At 31.5% G+C, this 15,647-nt stretch overlaps 1 protein-coding gene across 2 annotated transcripts; it reads left to right on the top strand.

Moving 5' to 3' along the window:
* Positions 1-2,664: 2,664 nt before the first annotated feature.
* LOC134706578 (cysteine-rich secretory protein 2-like) lies at positions 2,665-14,322 on the top strand. 2 transcript variants are annotated; one of them, XM_063565641.1, is made up of 9 exons: positions 2,665-2,781; positions 6,106-6,248; positions 6,952-7,167; positions 8,116-8,213; positions 8,640-8,725; positions 10,447-10,476; positions 11,782-11,883; positions 13,035-13,166; positions 13,795-14,322. In XM_063565641.1, the coding sequence occupies exons 2-9, from the start codon at positions 6,237-6,239 to the stop codon at positions 13,809-13,811; spliced, it is 693 nt and encodes a 230-aa protein (XP_063421711.1). In that variant the 5' UTR covers positions 2,665-2,781; positions 6,106-6,236; the 3' UTR covers positions 13,812-14,322. The 2 variants fall into 2 exon arrangements, with proteins under 2 accessions (XP_063421711.1, XP_063421702.1); XM_063565632.1 differs by having other exon boundaries at positions 2,665-2,868.
* The last annotated feature ends 1,325 nt before the right edge of the window (positions 14,323-15,647 follow it).

The following is a 15,647-nucleotide window of genomic DNA, read 5'->3' as shown; positions in this document are numbered from 1 at the left end:
GAAACTTTTCGAATGCTGTCCAAACGCTGTTTTAATTGATATATAGAAAAACACATTATTGATTTGAAACTAATCAGCGATTCTCATTACTTAGAAAAAAAAATCAACCTGATGTTGAATAAATACCCTTATTGAGAAAAGTCGTAGGTAATTATTTGGAATGTTTAGCTGATTGAAATTGATCGACCTGTATTGGAACGCGGAGAGACAAATTGAAAATCCTGCAGGCAGACATTTATACTAATATCAGACTGAAAGTGACATTATTCATGTAATGACAAAAAAACATATTTAAAGGTCAAATATTCCACTGTTTGGTCAAATCATTATACTGAAAAATTTGAAAATAGATCAAGACTTTGTTTCACAGTAATGTAACCAATTAATCCCCTCGTTAACAAATGTTTTTCTGACCTCTATTTTATAAATATGTGGTAATAAAACATTTGTTTTCCTTAAAGCCTGATTGAATTAGCTTTGTGCAAACTTTCATATTTTTGAGGATGCATGTAACCTTTATTTTTATATTGTGTAACATTGAAAATTGAAACGTTGATTGAGTCAAAGAGACAACAACCCGACTAAAAAGAAAAAAACAGCACAGGGCTACCAAATGGCCTTCAACACATTACGAAACATCCCGGCTCCTAGATAGGTGTACTAATTCAGCAAAAATAAACTTCAAAACAAATAAATAAAGCGTGAATCCAGGGAGTGGGGGGGGGGGGCGTTGGACCCCCTTTTTTCGACGATCAATGCTTTTGAATTGGGACATGTAGTTGGAACCCCCCTTTTTTAAATGAATAGATCCGCCCCTGTAAATGAACCACTAAGGCAGCAATAATTTTATTTTCGTTGGGGGGGGGGGGGGGGGGACATTTTTTCTGTCTATGAAGAAATAACATAAACAATTTCGTGCACACTGAAAAACGCCTGTAGCGGGTTATTTAACAGTGTGCACCAAATTTTTAATGTTATTTCGAGTAGACAGAAAAAATATTACATTCATTTCAAAAATTTTACAGTCATTTCTTATAATTTAATTCAAATTTCCGTTTTAAACCGTAGAAAACCATGAAAAAACGTTGATGACATCACGGTCACATGACTTAATTATGTTTATGGACTCATAACAAAATAACGTCAGCCAATCAAAAGAAGCGTTACATCCAAAATTAAATTTTTCAGAAATATTTGCAAAATGACCACACTGTTATATATTGCCTTCAGTTTTACAACGTAATATAATGATATTTTAATGTGTTTGTCTTTCGAAACCCAGTCAAAAACTGCATGTTTCTTTTAAATCACACACTGAACATTATTACGATTTTGATAGACTTGAAATGTTGCACTATACCGTGTCCGCGCATTCTCTTCCTGTTTTATGACACTTCTTCGTCAATGTCTAATAACATTATGTTGGAAAACAATTTGCACGGTATCGCGTGCAAATTATGGAAATGGATGAACATTGCAAGACACAGGAACTTAAATGAATGACTGATTGCTCAGCTTTAATTTGGTTCTGGAGAAAAAAAGGAAGCTGTCTATTTAAAAAAGACAATTATTGGAATTTCCTCAAGATAATAAAAAATAACCACATTAATATTTTTGATGAAATAAGTATAATGCATATAGAGACGCATGCAATTCAAGCTGATAAGTCGATCATCCAAATTTTAAAAAATGACACTATTCTTTCTCGGCAATTAGTCTTTATTTTTCTGTTTTTTCCTCTGTTTATAATATAAAATTACACAAAATATTTAATCAAACAATTTCGTGTAAAAAGTTATCTGAAGAGTTGTAGGGTGTGTGTATGACGTCACGTGCATTTCATTTATAAATGTACGTGGTTGTACACGTAAACGTGACGTTGCTGCACCGTTACTTGACCGCATTCCCTAATATTTCGAGTATTACGGTATGTTCTTTTGATATCTATTAATGCTAAATTAATGTTAAATTAGTGTAAAATCAAAGGACAATTTTACAAATTGCAAAAGAGAGGCGAAGGATACCAGAGGGACAATCAAACTCAAAGATAGAAAAAAACCTTCTTAAGCCATGGCTAAAAGACAAACAAACAAATTATAGTACACAGTAAACATCATTAAAAAATTAAAGAATTAACAACACGAACCGCACCAAACACTGGAGGTGATCACGGGTGCACTGGAAGGATAAGCAGATAGTCTAGCGTACTTGGTTGCTGGAAGTAGTGCACATTGTCTTGTATTGATGTATTACACTACTTTTTTTTACATCAAAATGATTAACCATAAAAATATGACGCCTCTTTTTGCGTTCTATAGACACAATACTAACATGATATTTTATATTTTGAAATATATATTATAGTTAAAATGTCCCACTGGTATCTTCCGCTCCACTTTGTACTAGTAAAAGTCTACTGCGACATCTGACAAAAGGCAGTATAATAATGAGCAAGTAAGCCGGATGAATACTCATCAACAATTTATTAATGTTGTCAATATATTTTTAATGAGGATAGTAAATTATTTCTTGGGTTAAATGTTGTAGCGTTACTTAAAACCCACAAGTTATAAATGAAACTTTTCAATTGTGTGGTTTGTCATAATCCGTTTTTAAATCATGAATGACAAATGATTTGTTTATTACTAAATAGAACATCTTGACCATCGGTTACATTTGTAAATGAGATCATTAGATTAAAGTTCTATACTTTTACTGAAAGACAATACCGACTTAACTGTAGTTTCCTCCTACATACATAAAGAGTGTATATAAAGCCTTGTAAGTATTAATGATCCACCATCACCATGACTGATTCCTTGGATTATGTGCCAAGCATACATTTCAAAAAGTCTATCTATATCATAGGTAAGAAATATTATATTTCATACGCGTTGTAGTTCAAATCGTAAATAGAGTTTCAATTATGCACAGTTGATGCAAATCAAATGTTCAACATACTGTAATTAATTCACGGTAATAGAATGAAAGGGATCAAGAAAATTGGAAAACAATAACATGATTAGAAATAATACAAGTCTAATTGATTTAACTTCAAATATGTGTAGAACACAAATTTATTTACTCTAAAAAAACCTGGAATTCTGCAGAGATTGTCGATATTTTATTAGGATAACAGGATAAGGAATTCTTAAAAAAAAAAAAAAACTCACAATATATACAAATCATCTTGTCAGCATACTAATTTTCCGTTAAAAAAGTTTCTGTCATGAATTCACATTATTACGCCACAAATAAATACGAGTTTGTTCTATTTCCATCGAACTTTTTATATTTATTTATTTTTACAATTGTGTTAAATAGATAACTGTCAGTTACACGTTAATAATTTAAATATTTCTTAGTTCAGTATCTTAGATAATCAGATCAATTAATTTAATAAAAATTTTTTTTTTCTATCATATTTTATATTTTTTATTTGTTATCAAATATTAACATCTATGAATCGGGTTAAAAATCACTCCCTTTCCGAAAGAGATAATTTGAAAAAATATTTAGCTTCTATGCTTTTTGTTTGTAACTATTTGAAGGCTGAATGAAAATCAAGATCGCAAATTATCAGTTTATATGTTGAACAAATGTATGTTACACTATTGAGTTATTTTTGCAACATTTCATTGTGCTCTGTATTTTTTTCACACGCTTCTTATTTTTCACTCTGGTGTCAATTACAGTTTTACATAATTTGTTTTTTCTCTAATTTCTTTATTTTTTTTAATAGTTTCATGTTTTGCACAAAACCATTAAACAGGGTAATAGTTTCATGTTTTGCACAAAACCATTAAACAGGGTATGTAGGGCTTGAAGTATATACATAAGCTCATCATGTATCTGTGTAAAAGTTTGTTATGGTTATTTACATTACTTGAACAACACATACTTTTACTAAGAACGTTGTTTTGATTAGTTGGTATGTATTAATTTGTTTCAAAATGCCTGTACTAAGTTAGGAATATTATTGTTGTTATCATTTTCATTGATGTGTTTGAGTTTTTCGCTTTTGTCATTTGCTTAAATACTTTTCGTTTTGAACTTTCCACAGAGTTCAGAACTTATGCTATTTTACTTTTTACGATGAAAAAAACATAACGAACTAAAAGTTTAAACAAATGGAAAATCAAAGAAATAATCCCTTACTGGTACTCCAAGAGAGATGAAAGGAGCTTGCCGCGTTCGGTCTGTGTTTTTTTTAGATTTATTTTGCTTTTTTATAGATCTGATTTCTAAAGTAAATCTTATTTTACTGGTACACTTGTATAGTTATCAAAGGTACCAGGATTATAATTTAGTACGCCAGACAGGCGTTTTGTCTACAAAAGACTCATCAGTGACGCTCATATCAAAATATTTATATAGCCAAACAAGTACAAAGTTGAAGAGCATTGAGGATCCAAAATTCCAAAATGTTGTGCCAAATACGGCTACGGTAATCTATGCCTGGGATAAGAAAATCCTTAGTTTTTCGAAAAATTCAAAGTTTTGTAACAGGAAATTTATTAAAAGGACCACATTATTGATGTTCATGTCAACCACTGTCCCATATTATGGTTACAGTTTGGCGCCAACAAACTAACTAAACACAGCCACATTCTGTGTGTGTGAAACTGCGAAGTGTAATGTGGAATGTTTCAAAGAGACAATAAACCAAAAAAGTAGTAGAAAATAGCTGAAGTCACCAATGGGACTTCAACACAGTAAAAACAATCAGCATCCAGAGGCGGGTTTCAGCTGACCTCCAAATAAATATATATACTAGTTCAGTAAAAATGGAAGTCATACTAAACTCCAAAACATATACTAGTAAATGACTTAAAATTAAACGTCAGTCTGTAATTCAGTGGCTGTCTTTTATATAATCTAAGCGTTTTCCTTATACATTGGCAAGGGGTGTATGCATGCGCCTAAAGTTTTGAGGGTGTGGTTTAAAAACCCTCAGGGTTAATCAAAAAAGGCCAGAGTAAACTGATCGACAGTATGTGCAGATCAAAGTAAATCAATAGTGTTCACCAATTTTGCCTATTTTGGTGACTGAAACCTATGACAAAAAATCCTTCAAATCTTTAGTTTCACGTTATATAAACGGCTGATTTCTTATTATAAGTTATCTCTTTTCAAGTAAAATCAATGAAACTAAGAAAACAAACATTTCTATATGACATCTTGCCCGTGTTAATGATATTCACGCTGACCGAAAACTAAAAAAAAAAAAATAATTACAACCGAGGTCTATTCCCTGTTCTTCAGTGACATAACTTTACCGACTCCAAAAGCTCATTATACTTGTGTTTAATCTATTTTACAGGGGAATACTCCATTTTTCATTTTGTAATGGTGTTTTTTTCTGATTTTAATGTCACTGTTTATCATATATTTCTCCACAATGCTAGGCGGTGTTGTCGTAGAAGTAAGAAAAAAAGTACAGGTTCCAGCCCCAGCGCCGGGGAGGAAGTTACGAATCAAATCTACTCTAACATCGTTAGGTTGATTTTCTAGGCACTTTATATATATATATGTATACAACTCGTCTAAACATGAACCAATCAATGTTAGATCTGTAAATTTGCTTTTGCAAATTTTTGGTTCTTCCCTCGCCGGGATTCGAACCCATGCTACTGTGATATCGTGACACCAAATCGCCTGCACTGCAGTCGTCCCGCTAGACCATACAAAAATATAGCTTTCGCTGGCCGTGTGTTACCTTTCCACGTCAGTTTTGATATATAAGGCATGAAGATGTTATTGTTACAGATCAGCTAAATTATCTATAGTAAAGGATCCTACAAATTAATGTAAGATACAGTCACAGAAAATAATTATATTTATAAGTACGTCTGAGTCAGTGACAACTCTAAAACAGATGTATCCATCGGATCGCCATCAATGATGGTGATACATGGCTGTGTACATAATGTATATACAACTCGTCTAAACATAAACCCAACAATGTTAGATCTGAAAATTTGATTTCGGGATTCGAACCCAAGCTACTGTGATATCGTGACACCAAATCGCCTGCACTGCATAAGAAATTGTGGTTTATAAAATGGGGTTAAAATTGACCTTACTTTTTCTATTTTGTTTCAGGAATTTTTCTTCTGATCACATCACAATCTGAAGCAGCTCTAAATCCAAATGAGATCAATAAAATTTTAACGACGCACAATTTATACAGACGCTTGTTCGCCAATGGAGCATACAATGTGTTTGTAGCAGACATGAAAAAATTGGTAATTTTACTTTAATTTTAAATCAAAACGTTAGTAAAAATAAGTTCAAATGATTTTATAAATTGCCGATTATATTTTTGCAAATAAAAAGCAACTAAGTCCATCATTTCGTTAACGCGCAGAAACCGCTGCGCTTCTTAACTATATTAAAGGAACCTTCTAAAAAAATATTCTTTGCTGTTAGATTATTGGTTCATTACTTTTACACAATATGTTTGAATTTTACAAAACGTCAACAGTTACAACAGATTATTAAACCACGGAAATAACATAGACGTCTTATATTATCTTGATTAGACCAATTGTATTTCTTGGTAGAAATGATACCCTGAATATTAAAGAAATAATATTTTGTGCCATCAGACTTCTTTCATTGCATAATATATTAGATTGCAATATACATACAAATGGGCTTATTTTTCCTAAATTAATGTCAGAGCATTGACGATTCATTATTTTAATTGCTATAAATAAAGTTAACTGCAAGAACAAAATATTAAGAAACTAAAATGTTATTTACGAAAAGTGAAACATAGACAATTCAAATACTAGGTATAAATGAATCTATATGTTAATTGATAACATGATTTAATTTCTTATAAGAACTGCATCATTTGGAATATACAGAAAATCTATCAATGTATAAGATTTTGAGATCTGCTAAAAAAAATTGCTAACATACATAATATGATATATTTTTCAGGAATGGAGTTTTGACTTGCAGGAAAGGTCGAATAGAATGTTACAATGTGATAGACTAAACGCACTCTCGAGATCTCCTGACGTTTCAATTAATATTGGATCTTCACTTCGAAGAAATTATTCCCATATAATTCGGTCATGGTTCATTGAAATACGCACTTTCCTGCCTGAATTTAAAACTTGTTTGTTTTTGAACGATTGTAAGCGGTTTTTGACGGTAAGTAATTTATTTTATGATATAGTTTCCTTATCTTAGCAATAACTTGTATATATTGCATTTGAAATTTAAACTTTTTTAAACCGTGTTCTGTCAGTTTATAAATCTATAGCATCGTACTGTTTCATTTTGTTTTTTAACAAATGTAAAACTTACATTGTACTGGTGCAAATACTTTGGAAGAAAAGACTAATGTATTCGTTTGTAGTATTATTAACACCCAATCTTTTAAATCACTTAATCCAACTGATATTTAAAACTTTGACCAGTATTTTATTCATACAAAATTGAAATTTGGAGTCAAATGGTTGACAATGCCATCAAATAAAAATTAATGAAAATATATTAAATCAATAAAAAAGAAATTGTATTAATCCATATATAGCTTCACATTATGCAAACGACAAAATCTGTTTTAAAATAAATCAGTTATTGCATGAATATCGGTGAATATTATCCCTCGTATAATGAATATCGTACTTGCTAAGCTTGAGCAATATAAAATATACTCGGCACAACAATCGCCAATAATCAGAAAGTAATCGTTTGTACTAGTTATTTTATTTACAAATAAAAAAAACTAAATATTAATTACAAAATTATTAAAAATGTGATTTGAATAAGTATTTAAAATCAAAAGACAAAATTGTCCAACATTAATCTACAGGGTCTAGACAAACTTTTCTACAGATGATCTTGACTAGTTCTTCTCACAGCCAATGCAAAATTTAAGAATAGATTCTGTTTAATCCACCATTTTCTACATTTGAAAATGCCTGTACCAAGTAGCACATTAATCTATTGCAATAAAAACTCATAATATCTAATAAAATTTGTAGATTTAGCTAACTAAGTCCTTATATTTGTATAAAGTAACATTCGTTTATAATGGAAATTTGTTTTAAGGTTGTACTTTCTTTACATGTGTTTTAACATTTTCTCTTTCAGCTTATAAATTCAAAGCAAAGAAAAGTGGGTTGCAGTGCTATCACGTGTCCTATAAATAACACTGAAACTTTTGTTTTCATGTGTCAGTATGAAGGCGGGTAAGGATTTTTCTTTTAAAAGAGAATCTATATAGATACAGAAATAGACAACCAGATTTTAACATGACTGCGCCATATATTTTTAGTATTTGCTGAGACATTAACTGACGGAATGCGCATCTGGTGCAGTGAAATTGGTTCCATTTATGTTATTTGACCTCGATTTGTTGTCTGTAGTTACTTCGACATTTAATGATATGAATTGTCACCAATGCAAGCTTGTTTTCTTACAAAGTTGACAATACTAGCGTGATATCTTTTATGTTAAAATTCTCAAGACATTTTATAACAGGTGTAATTTTGCAATTTTTGATCCATTAATTTTGATATGTTATACCAATTAATTTTTCGGATACAGACGTGGTTGAATGGTCACTGAAATTACAACATATTGTTTTCACTAAAGAAATGCATGTTTTTATTCAGGCAGGATATTATGAAGCCGTATAAATTGGGTCAACCATGTTCAAAGTGTACAGGAGAGGAAAACTTTTGCGAGCGTGGACTATGTGGTATGTATTATTCTTATATAATTGATGCTATAAGACTTGCTTAGAGATGGTTCATCATAATGAATTGAAATTAATTGTAAAACAGTTGTTGTAAAATTACATTTTGTTCCGAGCCAGCATAGTTTGATCTCCTAAAATAAGTTTATATTAATAAGAATTGGTTATACAAATATCCACCTTGAGATCATATTCATGAACAATTTTTCATATTGTTAGAAAAGTGTTCAATTTGGAATGTGCTGGAATTCTACTTAGCGGAATACTGCCTTTACAAGTAAAGTCTCACATGGTCATTTTGATCTTATCAACATTTGAAATGTCTTAGCAGATAATTATTAAATAATCGACCGCGGTAAATTCAGTTCTTTTTAGACAATTTGCTTATTGTTTAGTAGCTGTTCAGATAATTAAGTATATTGTAATATGTACATGTGAATAACAGTTACTAAACAGTCTGAACATAGGATGACTAGATCTTTATTAATTGCAAAGCGAACTAGTTAAACCTTACTGAATACACCGGAGCGGTGAAGTCTATAAAAATATCGAAAGACTGAAAATTACTATGTAATATTTTGTTAAAGTCTTTTAAGAACTGTTTTTTTAAAAACAACCAACTCAGATCAGAATGTGTTAACTGGTCAGCTATGCTAGAGAGAAGTACTAAATACGTTTGAGCTCAATTACTTTTGAGTACCATTTTTATCAATACAACAAGGTCTTTGGCATTTATATCTTTGACAGTATGCACAGTATAAAGGGCGTTTTAAATTGGGTTTCCCTATCAACAGATTTAAATCGAAATACAAAATGTTTTAAATATACAACATTGAAATTTTCGCTTTAATAAAATTGAGAATGGCAATGGAGAATGTGACACAGAGACAACAACCCGACCATAGAAAAAACAACAGTAGAAGGTCACTAACAAGTCTTCAATGTAGCGAGAAATTCCCACAACCGGAGGCGTCCTTCAGCTGGCCCCTAAACACATATTTACTAGTTCAGTGAGAATGAAAACCCATACTAAATTCCAAATTGTACACAAGAAACTAAAATTAAAATAAAAAAAGACTAACAAAATCCAGAGGCTCCTGTCTTGGGACAGGCGCAAACATATTTTAGATTTATAAAGATTTCGAAATTGTTTAATGAATGTTTTGATTTTTCCACGGAGGTCGGTACATTTGTTATTTTACCTTATATATTTTGTTAATAATCCATCTTTAGATATCTTTGTTACATTTTTTCAAAACCTGATAGTTGATGATTTGTCAGTGTGGATCAGTATGTTTCTTTTCTGTTAATATAATATTCTAATAAGGCATTTGGTTGAGTTTTTTTTTACTTTAAAACATCTAATTACCAAATACGTTTTATAAATTATTCATTGTTTTCTGCTATTTATCATTTGTCACATTGTAATATGTTTTTGTTGTAAAAGCATAGGTTATGCTTTCTGCTGTGCAACAAAGCAACTAATCATATTGTTGACATATATGTGACCACGCACAGTGCTAATAGTTGGGTAATCACTTATGCTATTTAGTATATCAAATTTTCCCCTTATTGGGTTTTAATAGATATATTTTCTCCTGTCACATTTCTATATATTCACACATAATATAAAGTAATAGAAAAAAATATCTTCTTTAAGCCTTATTGAGGAAATTACAACCCAATATGAAATGACTTTACATTGATTTATTTTCCTTTTTCAGTTTCTTGCAGTTCATCAAATCAGAATTGTGGTAGGTGGTTAAAGTACTTTAAATTATTCATGTGATTCTAAAGAAGAATAACACAAACGATTTTCTTTTTGTTTTATCACGATTATCCGTTTAAAGCTATATAAGAACACAACAAACTAATACTAGTAATCAAGTATCTAAAATAACCTCTGTAGAATTATTAAATTCCTGTCATTCTATTATTGCAAAGGAAATAGAAAAAAATACAATCAATTATATTACCAATATTTAAACAACTAGAATTTTCATCTCTTAGGTTAATTATACTTTGAAATATAAGTATGATGTGCATATGGAACTCTTTTTTCCACTACACATTCTCACATAAAAACGGTTATATAAGAATTTATTTATATCATAGTATAAAAGTATTTGTATATCTTAACAGTATTTTCGATATGAACTTCAGTTTCCAAGTTCTGTATTGTATATATATTGATTTCAAATGTCGTTTTAAAATATTTTTGAACCGTCTATATTTATTATTAAAAAATCAGTAAACTCAAGGTCTGCCATTGAGTACTGTTGAAGAGTATAAAACCCTCAGAACATAATCATGGACATGTCCCAAAAAATAGAAGTTTGTCCAATGTCACGTTTTCTGTTAATGACGTCTTTATACTTATTCCATTGTATGTTGAATGTGTACTGATTGATGTTTTAGGCTAAGATGCATGATTTGTTTGGGTAGTTATTGAAATTGAATTAGCTGTCAGAAACTCTATATATTTATTGGTTGCCTGCTTTGTGGTTAGAAAAGAGGGATGAGTAAATACATAGTCACGTCCAGTCTGTTTATGTTTGATGTTTTTCTATTTTGTATTTTTCTGATGAGCTGATCCTTTTTCAACTGCTTTATAGTTGTCTATGTTGTACTATTACACTATTGCCCAAGGTGAGTGGAGGGTTGGGCTCTCTTTAATTAGTTTAACCCGCCATATTCTGTTTGTTTCTGTCCCAAGGCAGGAGCCTTGAGTTCAGTGGTTATCGTTGTTCGTGTCTTTCATATTTGTTTGTAATAAATTAGGCCATTAGTTTTCTCAATTTATTTGTTATATTTTTCACGCCCTAGCCTTACACCACATATCCTTTATATTTGTGTTCAAAGCATGCACATAACATATACTCCAGGTAAAAACAAATCCTACACTCAACTTGATGAATTGCTACACACTTTATATAGAGAGCACAATGTTGAGTAATTGACTGAAATCACAATATCGATATCAATTTATAATCGAAATATTTTGTCTGTGTCCACAGTGAAATTTAACGTACAAATGTTTAGTTCTGTACTCGATTTAGATTGTAGGAAATCGTGTGTGAAACCTGGTCTTGGCTCTGGACATCTGAACAGTACAACATGTACATGCAACTGTGAATATGGAATGGGTCCGAACTGTGATGGTAAGCAGACTTATACAAAACTTAAGTAATTCGTATTCCGTGAACTGAAAATAAGTTAAGGTTTATACCGGTATGTCCAGTGACAAATATATCATGCATGTTCAGGACAGGTTCAAGTTAAAAATGAATACAATAGGGAGGGCTTGTAATAGAGAGCGTCCGGATGAATAGAAAATGAAGTTTTATTGAATGGAGACATAATATAAGAATGCCACTGAAAATGAGAGTATATTGGATAGAGACAGAATTTTTGTCTTGTAACATGCCAGGTTCATACCCCTCGAAGTATTGTAACAAGTATTCCTAACGTGCACAGGTCGTAACTCCTTCTTTACACGATGCATTTGTTGTAACATCCTACTCTGATCGGATGTTGCTGTGGACTTTTACATCTCGCACAGCCAAATGTACGCCCCACATTGGAAAGGGGGTTACTGCCGGTCAGAAGACGACCTATGGTGATCCTTGGGGTTTGATAAATTGAAATACTTAAAGATTAATTGAAATACTAAAAGTGGTATTAATTTTCATACGAGGCGCAAATGATACCAGATGGACAATCAAACTCGTAAATCGAATGTTAAACAGACAACGCCATTGCTAAGAAGGAAAAAGACACATGATAGTACACAAGACACAGCATAGACAACTAAAGACTTAGCAATAATAACCCCACCAACAATCGGAAGAGTTAGAAATTCCTGCTCCATACGTTACACTCATCGTGTTGCTCATGTTATTACAAACCCGATAAATAGTATAATTCGGTAGGTTATATTCGTGTGAAGGGAACCGGATTTTAGTTACGACATAAGGTGCATATTCGATATCATCAGTGAAACGGTTTATTCCATAAGGGTCAACCAACTCGTGATGGCGTCCGTAAAATGTACAAAGTGATGGTTTCAACTTCATCATTTGAAACTCTTTGTTTATTAGCTTACTTGTGATCTCATATCCTTTGAAAGTAGATATAAAATAAACGCGGAATGTACTGTCGGATTGATGCCTCATAATGTCTTTTTGATAAATTACGCAGTCATATTTTAGTAAAATAGGCAAAGCAATTAATGAAACACTCCTTTTCTGAATCATTTTGAGAGTCCTAGATGAAGAAAATATAAAGATTATGATGAATACGGTTATTTCAGAGCCTTGTCAGAACCCAGAACAGTACATCGATTATGATATATGTGGTTCTGTTACCCCTGAAAACTGCTTATCAGATGATCATGATGAACGAGATATGCTGTCTGAATTCTGCCCAGAACAGTGTGCGTGTAGTAAGTTTTTAAATAAAGTTCTAATAATTGTTTTCGTTTTGAAATTATTTTTCTTTCTTAAGTTAAAGGTTTATAGAACAAATTCCTTATATATACCAGGTTATAAATTAAGTACTTCCGACACGAGTTCGCTCTACACAAGATTCATTATTGGCGCTATAATCCTAATAATCCGTTGGGACTGCCCAGTCAAAAAGCATTTAAAACCAAAACAAAAATATTATAAAATCGGACTTTGGCCTAATAAGCATTGCAGTAGAACATCTCAATTTTTTATTCTATTTTATAATTAAAGAAATGTACAATTATGCACATCTGGTGGATAGAAATTGGAACCTGAAAAGTTATTACAGAAAATGATATCGGCTCGATTATCACATCGGTCGAACTATAAGTAGGTACTTGTAAACCAACGTTGTTTTGGACTGAAATAAAAATGATGAAGTCATGCCCAGGGTTTCAGTCAATTGTCAGACAAATCTTCGTTGAATTGACTGCAGGAAAATTGTATGCGTCTCAAAATTGGATGAACAGGACATTGTAAACGTTTACCGTTCAATATTAAAATCCATGTAATTTGATGTATAATCATAATTTGTATAACAAAATTTAATTAAAACTTTTGCAGACAAAGCACCGGAATAGGCTACCAGTGGTGATGAGAGTGAAAGAACTTCTTCGTCTTTAATTATTGCTGTAGTGCACAAACCATAAATAAAGGAAAAACAGTGACTTTACAACGATACTTCATATTTGAGTGTTTGTGTGTACAGTTAACATTATATGTTTAACCATCATGTGGAAATGTTTTACAAAACTCACTTTTGTAAAGCACATTTTTTCGAATTATATATCATCCATTGTTAAGCCACCCATATTTTCTTGACCTTAAATACTTTGTTTTGTTTGTGTCATTTTTCTAATGCTATTATCACGCAGTCACAAAACTAATTTATTTTATAACAAATAGTACTTTTTAAGTCGTATTTGACGTTAAAATGACATGTTACACAAATTTGAACATATTTTCAAAATTGTTTGTTGGTTTGGTTACCCGTCAATATATGTATTTTTAAAATTACTTTTAGCAAACTAGTCCCTAAATTAAGAGTTACAGTATCTTTCTTTATGCATACCTATCTTGTTGTTTGATAATTAATGGAGGCCTAAAAAAGGCAGAAAATGAATGAGAAAAATGTTGATTATTTGTGGTGCCTATTTGCTACGATGTATATAAAGCATGCAGTATTTTATATTGTATTTTTTTAATTAAAAGATACTTTTGTTGATGCACTGTTTTGATGCTCAATGTTTTAATGAAAACACGCCAAGTCAATTTGTTATCCTGTAAATACTATGAAATGTTTTTGTTCGTTCTGTATCAGTGATAACAACAAAAAGAATTAAATCTATTTCGCCTCATTCCTCCTTTGTTTTTGGGCCTTTCAATACTGAAAAATATCACAATAAAATTGACAATTAAATAATGTGTCAAAGAGACAACAGCCACAGAAAACCAATGGGTCTTCAATGCAGCGAGAAACTCCTGCACCGGAAGCGTGTTTTAGCTGTTCTCTAAACAAAAATATATACTAGTTCAGTGATAATGAACATCATACTAAACTATTATACACAAGAAACTAAAATTAAAAATCATACAAGACTAACAAGGTCAGAGGCTTCTGCCTTGGGACAGGCGCAAAAAAGCGGCGGAGTTTTTTAAGAACTCACCCCTCCTTATAGGTCTGTTCTATGTTCCTTTGGAATTTCAAACAAAGATGAAGACCTGGATCTTATATCACTGTATTGGATACTGTCCTTATAAACAACGGTATACTATCGGGTCTTCCAAGTGCTCCACGAAAAGAAAAACTTCAAAGTTAATGTGAAACTGCCTAGAGGTGGCGTGAATCAGATGTGAGTACTTAAAAATTCTGAAAATCTTTTAAAGTGCATACAATCTATCTCTCTTTCATCTTGTAATATTATTAAATCATTCGACTTTTGTATACTTTACACAAGTGTTCCACATTCCAAACTAAAAGACAAATTGAAAGAGTTGGTATTGCTTTGTTTCATAAAAAAGAATGGCCAACGTAGATTCAAGTTCTTGTCTTAGGGAGGGATAAATCGATCACTCTGATTCAAACAAAACGTTCTCTGAAATTGTCATTATCAAGATGCTTTATTTCTTAATTGACAACATATTTTTACATTCGAAGGACGTATTTTTTAACAGACTGTCGGTATTTCAATGGGAACAAATTGTGCATCTCTTCTTGCCGACTTGTTTCTTTATTATTATGAGGCTGGCTTCATACAGGAACTTCTTAGGAAGAAAGATAAGAAGTTAGCTATATAGATTATGTTCTTTCACTATATAATTCAAAATTTGGTGATTATGTATAACATATCTATCCAATCGAACTAGAGATAAAGGATACAACAGATACAGTTAAGTCGGTCTCATATCTTGACTGA

This window comes from Mytilus trossulus, chromosome 1 (assembly GCF_036588685.1).
Source record: "Mytilus trossulus isolate FHL-02 chromosome 1, PNRI_Mtr1.1.1.hap1, whole genome shotgun sequence".
In the NCBI taxonomy this organism is placed as follows: Eukaryota; Metazoa; Mollusca; class Bivalvia; order Mytilida; family Mytilidae; genus Mytilus; species Mytilus trossulus.
The sequence above is the reverse complement of the archived record's forward strand: the minus strand, read 5'-3'. Positions and strand labels throughout refer to the sequence as shown.

What these genes read in the sequence shown, in the direction of transcription:
- LOC134706578 (XM_063565632.1), top strand. Translation starts at nt 2,808, where the DNA reads ATGACTGATTCCTTGGATTATGTGCCAAGCATACATTTCAAAAAGTCT. An exon ending in TAGCAGACATGAAAAAATTG is followed by an intron (nt 6,249 to 6,951) that starts GTAATTTTACTT and finishes TATATTTTTCAG; the next exon opens with GAATGGAGTTTTGACTTGCA. An exon ending in ATGTGTCAGTATGAAGGCGG is followed by an intron (nt 8,214 to 8,639) that starts GTAAGGATTTTT and finishes GTTTTTATTCAG; the next exon opens with GCAGGATATTATGAAGCCGT.